The 11,498-nt window shown below is 37.1% G+C and overlaps 1 protein-coding gene across 3 annotated transcripts in view; it reads right to left on the bottom strand.

Annotated features, from left to right (window-relative positions):
* Positions 1-224: 224 nt before the first annotated feature.
* SUDS3 (SDS3 homolog, SIN3A corepressor complex component) overlaps positions 225-11,498 on the bottom strand; it is a 50,770-nt gene continuing 39,496 nt past the window's right edge. The window contains exons 9-14 of one of the 3 annotated variants that reach the window (XM_056537212.1): positions 11,399-11,420; positions 10,152-10,257; positions 7,358-7,405; positions 5,813-5,897; positions 4,143-4,206; positions 225-999 (exon numbers count right to left, since the gene is read on the bottom strand). In XM_056537212.1, coding sequence (XP_056393187.1) covers positions 980-999; positions 4,143-4,206; positions 5,813-5,897; positions 7,358-7,405; positions 10,152-10,257; positions 11,399-11,420 — 345 coding nt within the window. In that variant the 3' untranslated portion in view covers positions 225-979. Of the gene's footprint in view, positions 1,000-2,684; positions 4,207-5,812; positions 5,898-7,357; positions 7,406-10,151; positions 10,258-11,398; positions 11,421-11,498 lie in introns of those variants that run through there. The other 2 variants (XM_056537211.1, XM_056537213.1) reach the window with 2 other exon arrangements.

Below are 11,498 nucleotides of genomic sequence, written 5' to 3'. Positions count from 1 at the left end.
ATATCTGTTTAACTTTCTGGCACCAGTTGATTTAAAAAAAAAAAAAGCCCACCGGAGTACCCCTTTAAATAGAAGTAATTTACAAATCTGTATGTAAAACATATCTACAGACTGCTGGAAGAAGGGGGAAGAGGTTATTTCCCCCCAAAAAAACATAATACAAAATTTATTTTCACATGTACTACTGATTTTTTTGTATAAAAATAATTTTATTTATAATGTAAAACAATAGGTTCATGCAATAGAAAAGACAGTCTCCTACAGAACAAGGGCACTGGAAGAAAAATGTGAAGGGTACTTTGTGTCCTCCCTTGGCAGCATGAAAGGGTGTAAACACCAAATGCATTAAGCATATGTATAAGAGAAAATCACTAAAATGGTACTAAAATGTTTTATTTACATATTTTGACTTCTTAAACACAAGTTACCCTGAATGTACAATACATGTAACCTGGCAATGGCGAACTAAGCTCTGGAGGTGCATAGCAGCATCAGAACTTTGGCAGTGAAGCTGACCATACGTGCAAAAGAAGTCATGAATGTAGAAGAGATAGAGAAAAGAATAAAACAAAAAAGTAACCAGCTATCAGATTTTAGTGGCATGACCAAACAAGATTTTGGAAAAATCTGGCTTTATATCCTGCATGGTAAAGGTGTACTGTGAGAGCCATTTTTGGGAAGATGTTTGATGCTAGGAACAGAAAAAAAAAAAATAAGATAAAGATACAATACACAAACCGATGTCAAATGTTGGCACAAAAAACAATAAAAAGTCAATGAATATAATTGTATAAGTGATTCTGTAGTATTAACCTGACTGAAAAGCAAAACCAAACAAAAACATTTTATGATAATCAGTGTCAAAATAATTTAATAAAAAAATATCAAAAGAAAAAAAAAAAGTCTGGCATTTCTTTCTTCGATAATTACTAGGTGAGTGGTAAGTCCATGACGTTCTTCGTGGTTTACACTTATACGATCATCCTTCAATGCTACCTTCTGGGACCACAAAAAAAAGCTCCACTTGAGAACATTTGAAATTTACAAGAATACAATTTTTCCAATTTGGGTTGAAATGAGCTATTCACAAATCTTACATGCTAGCAATGACACAATTTTGTAAGACATTTTTACAAAAACAGGCATCTTTACACGACAAAGGGCAGTGAAAGGCAATGTCCTAACAGGTATACATTTGTCTCCCTGTAGCTCCTAAGACAAAGGGGCTTGAGGTAATACACCTTCTTGATATTGTAACCCTGTAAGGATGTATTCATGTTTACCAGAAACTACACAGCACATCGCAGTATTTTGTAGGGTGATGCTATTTTTTTCCCCACATGAAAAATGACCTGTTGTGAGGATTTTAAATCCTTATCATGTTAAATTTTATTGCTGAATAGTGTGGATTGTTCCCATTGACATCATTGCTGTGGATTTCCCACAAATCCACATTCACTTTTTTATTCTTAAAGAAATCCTCATGAAAATCCACGATTAGGTGCAGATTTGCCATTGCAGACTTCCTTGGTTATTCTGCAGACTTTTTTTTTTTTTTTTTCCTATGTATCAACAGACCCTAAATAATTAGCTCCATCTAATTACAGATATTTGTATTTTTGGAAAATACACATGAAATTTATCAAGATTATTGTTTAAAAAAAATGCCTTGTGTACATGGCAGATTTCTTTCCATTTGAAAAACGCACTACTTATCTACGTCAGATTTCTATTGCGAATTTCACTCAATGCTGCGGACTAGACCAAGGCAATGGGGATAATCTGACTCCCAGCATCCTAATGTTGTTTAATGTGCTGAAACTTGAGAGTATGAGTAAGGCCAGCACCTGGCCAAAAAGAGTCCCATCCTGCCACCTGTAACTGTGTTCCGCATTTTAAAGTTGCAATAAAAACTATCTTCATCGCTGATCTGGGACTAGCTGGATTCTTCCGTTCTTATAATGAGAAGAAACTGCTTTAACAAATGACGTGATTTTCAAACTGTACTGGATATGTTTTTTCTCTACGAACTACTGAGCAGATTCTGATTTTGGGAGCTGAATTCACAAAGATTACACTGTATGTCATGTGATCAGATCTATCATTTGCAACCCATAACAGAGTAAAAACAATAGTCTGTATTATGCGAAGGACTATGTGAAACCACAGGGGCCCCCGATTTTCCCTCTGTCCTGCTCAAAAGTGGAAGGAAACAAAACTCAAAATCTATATAGAGCATAAAAAAATAAAATGAAAAAGATGCAAATGTTTCTTACCTTCAATCTGCCAAACAGGTAGTTTAACTCACTAAACACCATCACAACTGAGTTATATTTAGCTTTTTTGGCATTTTTTTTTTGTGGGGGGGGGGGGGGGGAAACAGCATTGTACAGACTTCCTATTTTCTATATCAAACCCATTTCTAATGATAAAATAACAGTATGGTTACAGAGAAACAGCTTTTTTTTATATATAGAGTTTTCAATGAACAAAAACAATGAATTACAGTCATGTCCATATAGAAATCCATCAGTAAGGGTAGAAACATGGATATTGTCATAGTTCTTATTTCCCTGCTTTGCAGTAGTAGATCCCTCTATAGACAAATCAAATATATATATATATATATATATATATATATATATATATATATATATATATATATATTTTTTTTTTTTTTTTTTTTAAATTATAATTATTTGTAAAGCTGAGCATTAATAGGATTCAGGCCATTACACTAAAAGATATTTTTAAAGACTAGAATTATTTTGCACCTGTCCTTTATGTGCAGTATATGCACATATATATTTCTGATCTTATAGCATTAAGGGCATGGTCACACGGGGCGCATCCGCCATGTATTTCACGCTGCTAATGCGAAAAAGGTAGTCACAGAGTGAGCTCCTGTCTGTCTGCGGCCGGGTGGCTCTGTATCTCCGATTGTAGTGGCAGATTTATGCAGCGGGAAATCTGCCACTATAACTGACACAGAGCTACCCCGTCTGCAGCCGGGAGCTCACCCTGAAGTCTGCCGTCGGCGCATCCGCACTCTGAAATACGCACGCGGATGTGCCTGTGTAACTCAGCCCTTAATCAATATTGAGAAAATGCCTGACTGCGGGAACAAAAATTTCCATCCGTCTAAATCCAAACACCATAATTTCACACACACTATGGTAATAACTAATAATGGCTGCTTATAGTCACATCCCTACTATTAAAAATTATAACCAGCTGAAGCATTTTCAGCCCCTCAAAAGTTTGGGTGTGTATAATAAAAAGACATTAGTTAACTCATGATGGTTACACAAGAGGAGGAACATATATAACTGAATTCTACTATGTGAATGTCATGGATAGACAGTATTAGACCATGTTAGTGTAGGTGAATATCTAAATGCAGTAGACTACTGTATATTCAGCACCACCTTTTAACACTAAACTCCTGAGACTTGTGCAGTAAGAAGGCAACACATGACCTATGAAATGTTTGCAGCAAATTTTATACATCAAAACACTCTTGGCTTTTATTTTTGTATAAAAATAAGGGCTACTTAAAAACGTAATAAGATAAAAAGAAAGAAAAAAAAAGTCAAACAAAAACAAAAATAAACCTCCTGTCTGGACTCTTTAGGATATTATGAAACCAGATTGATAGAGGACAGGTAACAATTGAATTTGTTATTGCACTGAATTCCAGCCAAAGGTAAGTGTCTAGCTTGGTTGGACCTTGGTTGGCAGGTCAGGTCATATTCCTATAATAATCCCATCTACCACACAGAAACTGGACAAGCATTTTGTACGGGAATTCTTCATGAAAGGTACAGTCACTTCTTTGCTTCGATTTTTGTAATTTACCAATGGCATAAGGTAAGTACGTGAGAACATTCTGCTTCAACTTTGCTGAAGAACAGGCTCGCTCTGAAAAATACTTTCTTTAAGTCCTGCACCCTACTGACCATCCATGGAATCCATGAAGGCAATGAATACCTCATTGTTAACTGATCAAAATCGGACATTTATCCTTACTGATCAGTGATGTCAACGTTCATTTAGTTGTATTTTAACGTGTTAAATGAGAAGTGTCATTGAAGAGTCTGTTGGATTTCAAGCAGCTGAACGTCTGCGGATAACAAACAAACCTCTCTGTAGCTGTCCTAGGTATATCCTCATCTTTGTACTGTCGCTGCTTTTTCTTACCCAAATCTGCAAATAATGAAAAAATAATGTAGTATTGGCAGTTATGGACATTTTCACCCTTCTTTCCAGCAGTGTTTAAACAAATACATGGTATCTGCATCTCTCCGTGCTTCAGTGATTGCACAATACAATGACGGCTCGGCAATCAAGCAAGACTAGATTTAACCCCTTGAGGACCAAGAGTTTCTGTTTTTGAACTTCCGTTTTTTTCTCCTTACCTTTTAAAAACCATAACCCTTTCAATTTTGCACCTAAAAATCCATATGATGGCTTATTTTTTGCATCACCAATTCTACTTTGTATTGACATCAGTCATTTTACCCAAAAATCTACGGCGAAACGGGGAAAAATCATTGTGTGCCGAAATTGAAGAAAAAACACAATTTTGTAAATTTTGGGGTCTTCCATTTCTACGCAGTACATTTTTCGGTAAAAATGACACCTTATCTTTATTCTGTAGGTCCATACGATTAAAACGATACCCCACTTATATAGGTTTAATTTTTAAAAACTGAACAAAAATAAGCTATTCTGGAATGTGGAATTTTTTTGCGGGTATGCCATTGACCATGCGGTTTGATTAACGATATATTTTTAGAGTTCGGACATTTAGGCACACGGCGATACCACATATTTTTATTTTGTTTATATATTTTTATATGGAATTTGGGAAAAGGGGGTGATTTTAACTTTTAATAAGGAAAGGGTTAATGTGTGTGTTTTTAAACATTTAGTCCCCTTAGGGGACTTTTAGAAGGAATCAATTGATTCCTCATACACATCAATGTAGTTCCATAGAACTCCATTGATCTGTGTGCTCCGAGCTCGATTGATAAAGCCTGGTCCTGCCAGGCTTTATCAATCTGAGCACCAAAGCCAGCACAAGAGCAGAGGTAAGCCCTCTGGCTACTCCACAGTGGATCCCACCCCCCACCAGGGATGGGATAAAGGCACCTTTAGAAGCCGCGATCTAAAGGGTTATTAGCCGTCCGCAACAATCATCGCATGTCGGCTATTAACGCCGTCCCCCCGCTACAGGAATCAGCTGGGGGCCGGCCGGTATGATGCGGGCTCGAGTTGGGAGCCCGTGTCATACCCAGTTAACGGCACATGGACGAGCATAGATGTCCATGGTCATTAACGGGTTAAAGGAGATATGCATCGCCCAACAATTGCTTTTCCTATACAGCAGAAACAAAAGTTATATAACTTTCCAATATACTTGCGTTTTCTGTCTTTCACCGTACATCTGTAATTCCTTCCTGAGCTGTGTACAGGAAGCTCAGTAGTTCTCCCAGCTAGTGTGACTTTCGAGCCCATAGAGCTGCATTAGGCAGCCATATTAGGCTCGGAATGTCACTACTCCCCACAATATTTATATATATATATATATATATATATATATATATATATATATATATATATATATATATTTATTTATTTTTATAAAGAATCACAATAATGAGGAGAGAATGTCAATCTCAGAATATCTGCTGCTCTGCACTGTTTCACAGCATGAACTTAGCCAGGGTTCACAATTGTCATCAGTGAACAGAACAATGTAGGACTGTGCAGGTAACGGCACCAAATAGGAAAAAAACATTGAATTTACCTCATTAGTTCCCACAGAACTAATTACACAACTGATTTTTGTGTTGTCCTTGGATTCCAGGTATATTGCTTGGCTCTTGTGGTACCTGTAATGGAATTAGAGACAGCTCTACAGATATAAGTCCCATTCATTAACTGCATTGTCTATTTTGTATTCCACCAATTTATTAAAGATCGCGATGTTAACAGAATAGGCAAAGAAGAATTTTTTTTTACTTCCATTTCATTAGTCTAAGGGCATAAGTACATATGGCCGATTTTTCTGAATCTACTGGAAAACCCATGTTACATGCAAGTTTTTGCAAGAGTTCTTCGCTGCAGGTTTCACCGGCCCCTATATTGTGTTGAAACAGGTGAAATCCGTGGTAAAAATTTGACGCTGTAAATTCTAAAATACACGACCGAGGTCAATTCCTGTGTTAGATCTTTCAAATCTCATCCACTTGCCCAATACTGTATCCAGCTGCTAATTTCACCTGTGGATACAGTATTGGGCAAGTGGATGAGATTTGAAAGATCTTGCATACATGTACACCCTGCACCCACTCCCCTTCAATGACGCCCACTCAGGAGCGGAGCGTGAATCATAGCAGGACCTGTGGCTAGTGCCAGATATCACAGATCACAGTGCCCGGCGTAAACCCTTTAGACACCGCAATCAAAGTTGATTGCGGTGTCTAAAAGAAAGAAAAATCACGGCTGCTCAAGTCGGGCTGATCGGGATCACCATGATGTGACACACAGTGGGAGGGCCCTAACCTGCCTCCTATCTGTCGATTGGTGCTCCGATGCTCCAGTCAGCCATGGCAGGCTGTAAATAATGCTATAAATTCTGCAGATATGAATTGCTCATTCACTTCAATGGAATTCCTGCAGCAGAAATTCTGCTGTGTGAATGGGACAGCAGAATCCCATCGAAGTGTACAGGCTATAAATTCATGCAGAAATTTTGGTGTGTAAACATAGCCTTAGAATAACCTCTTATAAGCAGCTGTGTCCTCCTAGCAGATTAATATTTTACAAGCATCTGTATCCTCCTCCTTTAGCTGGGCTATATAACACACAGAGAAATCTCATTACAAGTCTAATAAATCATATTCTAATTCTTTATTAGGACTGGGGAATCAACTAGTAAATTAATTCACCAAGTTTGCAATGATTTAAGTTTAAGGCCACAATCTAACATGCAGGTGAACTACAATCCTGGCAACATCGCACAGCCATCGATGAAAGCATAAGGCATGGTTTTGGCCACATGCTTTTGTGTATTTCATGTGTATGTAAAAAACGCAACCTAAAAGATAAGTTTTTGAGAAAAGTCTTATAAATTTATCTACTGTCATTTATTGCAATTTTCTCTGAACCTCCTCATGACTTCTTACAGAATCCTATTGTTATTCTTCAAAGACAATGGTGATGTATGCATGTTATATTTCTGTAAATAGTGCTCTACAATCTTTTCTATTACTTTTGGATCTTATGTTTTGAAGTTAAAAGCAATAACATTTATCGGATTAAGATTGTCACCAAATAAAGGAGCACCTACTGTAGTAAGGTTTTCCCAAGGCATCTGTTTTTGTTTTTATTGAACATGCTGGAAAATTAAAGATTTTTATTATAATTCCACTGAGCTTCCTAACAGTGCAGTCCTTGGAGGAGATTTATCAAAACCTATCCAGAGGAAAAGTTGCTGAGTTACCCATAGCAACCAATCAGATTGCTTATTTCATATTGCAGAGGCTTCTTTAAAAATGAAAGAAGCGATCTGATTGGTTCTATGGGCAACTCCACAACTTTTCCGCTGGACAAGTTTTGATAAGTCTCCCCCCCTTGTCTCTATATAATCTTTTGCTTTTGATGAAAAAGCAGTTGGAAGTTTTTCTATATATCTGGATTGATTCCTGTACAAACAGCAACCCCTAGTGGCTAAATGTGAAGTCGATCAAAACCATAAAAATTATCTATCATGATCACAGCAAAAGTAAATGCAAAAAGCGATGCCCACACTTCTATGGAATTTTTTTTTTTTTTTTAAATAGGCATTTATGTTTTTACGTTCACATGTACTATACATGATGCAAATTTAATGCTGGTAAGTCGATAATTAAGTCTGCAGCATAAAATCTGAAGCATATATGTGAACATACATAAATGGTGTTAATTGAAACCTATTAAAATTCTTTAATGCTTTCCCATGTACAATACACTGTGCTGCTAGGACTATGTTAATGAACAGAATGAAATTTGAGCTGAAAATGGACAAGCTAAAGACTGTAAAAAATTGTTTGTGAACATAAAGAACTGAAAATAATAACTAAAATAAGGACCCTTAATGACCACTGTAAAAAGGTTCATCAGCAGTCATTAAAAAGTAAAAAAAATAAAAGCTGCAGCATATCCTGATCAGACCACTGGTCACAGGGCCCCCCCTACCTTATTTTTCTTAAAAGGGCACTATCAGATATAAACTTTTTATACGTTGTACATCTTGGCAAAACAATTGTTTTTCTAATATAATTCTTTAAAAAAATGTTCACATTTTATTAAAGAGTACCTGTCACCAAATAAACTTTTCTAAGTTTAGGCTATGTTCCCTAACTACTAACACCCCCAAGTCATAAAAAATAAATGCTTGAGCTTTAAAAAGCTCTGTATCTTACTATTGATAACATAATGCAATCTCACAGCAGGAGAAAATGGGCATTCCCTAGCAGGCACTGAAGCATGCTGGAGGACAACTTCCGCCCTCACATCTTTGCAGCGCTGGGATGAATAGAAGACCTCAGCTGCACAGACAAAGCTGCACAGAGCCTTTCAGTGAGGCTCTTTGCAGCTTTCAATGAGATCCTGTAGAGCTGTCAATCAAGCTCAGTTCAGAGAAACACTTCCTTAGTTTGGTCTCCTGCCAGGCACGGAGGAGGCCAAATTCACTGTATTAATTGCAGCAGGGACCAGAACTGTGCCACCTAGTGGACGATTTTTCTATTACATTTATGTTGATCATTTTAAAAGCAAGTGAATGGGAAAGGGTCTGCTAATTATACAAGGAACACTATATTAAAAGTTTTATTTGGTGAAAGGTACTCTAAAGAAAACTGCTAAAGAAAACTGCCTTTGAAAATCCCATCACTAGGGGTCCCCCATACCTCAAAGGGTCATAGACAAAAGATGGCTAATTGCCAAGGCTGCAGGAGGAACACAGCCTGCAGCAACACTGCTGTAACAGAGTTTTACCAAACATGTGCCTCCAGCTGTTGCAAAACTACAACTCTAAGCATGCCTGGACATTCAAAGGTTGTCTGGGCATGCTGGGAGTTGTAGTTTTTCAAAAGCTGTAGGCCCACAGCTGCAAACAAGAGTTATCCAAACAATGTACCTCCAACTGTATTCCAAGTCCCAGCATTACAGGACTGCCTAAGGATGACACACATAAATGACATAGGAAGATGTAAGTTATACACTCACCATATTGTCTTTGGTGGTAGAGTACAGGCAATCTCCAATAATCAGTGTGTGTGTGTGTGTGTGTGTGTGTGTGTGTTTGTGTGTGTGTGTCTGTGTAGACAGCATAAATCCAGAGAGGAAAGGGTTACAGAACAGGGCTGCCAGGCTCCCGAGAGCAGCGAGTCAGCAGATTGAGGGAGGGGGAGTCATCACAGTGCAGGCGAGAGGACACGCCCCCTCCCTTTGACAAGATGGAAAAGACAGTGAGTAGGGTTAATATGCTATTTTTTAGTGAACTATGGCTGATAGAGACAAAAATGACATGTACATGATTAGGATGAGGTACTGAGTGACATAACAGTATTTTTTTTTGTGGGATCTGACAGGTATGCTTTAACACAGCAATGAATTCAATGAACAATATCTGCTTCATAATAATCCTGTTAAATGAACAAGAATTCTATATAAAACTGCAACGGTTTGTGAAACTCTAGGAGACAGAGGAAGAAGTTGTTTTATGTTGGTATAATCTAATGGATCAGTTAAAAAGGGAACAAAAAAAAAATGAATCTGTTTACACAGACACAGGATGAATATTAATCCACATGAACAGTATATCCAGGAGGAGCATGCTTTACTAATATCGCTAGATCACTACAACAGCCCATGACTGGATGAATTTTATTGTGCAGCAGCAAGGCATAGGTGGGAAATTCTAAAAGTATGAAATGTTATTTTTTTGCTTATATGCCAAAAGAGAAAAGCATTTATGTCTGGATTTGCAGGGGAAATCTGATGTTCTAGCTGCTGTTCCACTCTGTTACTGGATCTGTTATCAGGTTTACAATTATGGTATCAAGTACAAACTAAGTTAGCATTGAAGAAGAACTTCTTACCATCTTTTATCGTAATAGAGCTTGCCATCCTCTATCCGAGCTTCAAAGCGCTGGACAGGAGATTCAGCTTGTGTTGCTGGAAGGTGTTCTGGGGTTGATGGTGATACTGTAAAGGAAACATACAGGTTCTAAACCACAACCAATCTGTAGTACAGACAAAAATGACTACACATTTGATGGTTCTGAACTTAACACACTAGAACGTACGTTTATATCCAGCATTCACAATAGGAAAATAGAGATGATTAACAATATGATTTATGGACTCTGCTTAACCTCTAAAGACAACTGATTTTTTTTCATGATAACAAAATTCCCGCTTAGGAATAAACTTAAAGCTCACTGACCGTCATGTCAGACATGAAAATCTACAAATAAATTACATTTTTCACATTTACTTTTAGTCTTGACTGATAAATTATGGTTTAAACACTATAAAGCAATGAAACGGTTCCAAATTCTGGTACAGGTATTATATTGCTCAACAAGCAAGAAATTTCATTCAGCAGATTCTATTTCAGTCTGGATCTCATGTACTTTCCACAATGAAGCTGCTACAGCCAGTGAAATTTGCCATCAGCTTTACCATGTCAATGCAGTGGTTATTTTAATTAATGCATCTAAAAGGGGGTATTCCAGTGACGGAAGACTTTTGATATGGTGCTGGTACCACTATGAGGGGAAAAAAACAAACACATACTTACCTACCTTGCTCCCTTGTGACAGATTTCACCACCCTACTTGTTGCAGCTTGCTACTTCCAAGACAGGCCCATCTCAGTAGTGACTGCCCACTCGCTGACTGAGGCAGGACACAGCTGCGGTCATTAATAAGCTGGGTGCTTTTAGGGAGCAAGGTAGGAGAGTAAGGATTTTTTTTTTTTTTTTTTTATAGCGACCCCAGCACCATATAAAAAAATCTTTTGTATTTAAAACACCTCTTCAAATGCAATTATTTAAGTGGCCACTGCACTAGAAAGCAGATGGCAAATTTCACTGGCTGTAGCAGCTTCATTTTGGAAAGTAAAAGAGAACCAGACTGAAATCAAACCAGTTAAAAAGAATTTCTTGCTTGCTGAGCATATAATACCTGTACAAGTAAAATGTAACTTATAAAAAAGTTAAAAAAAAAAAAATTTGATTGTGCATGTTAACCCAAGATAGCTATGCAAAGACAAATGATCACCCAATTTTAGGATAATTTATTTAAAACATTTAAAAAAAAAATATAAAATAGTTCAAACTTACCAGGTCTTTTAGGGGATTTTAACTGTTACATAGAAGAAGAAAAAAAATTAAAAAAAAATATTAATTTTGAAATTAAAAAAGTAGTTTTGCACTCTTGACT

This window comes from Hyla sarda, chromosome 1 (assembly GCF_029499605.1).
Source record: "Hyla sarda isolate aHylSar1 chromosome 1, aHylSar1.hap1, whole genome shotgun sequence".
NCBI lineage: Eukaryota > Metazoa > Chordata > Amphibia > Anura > Hylidae > Hyla > Hyla sarda.
The sequence above is the reverse complement of the archived record's forward strand: the minus strand, read 5'-3'. Positions and strand labels throughout refer to the sequence as shown.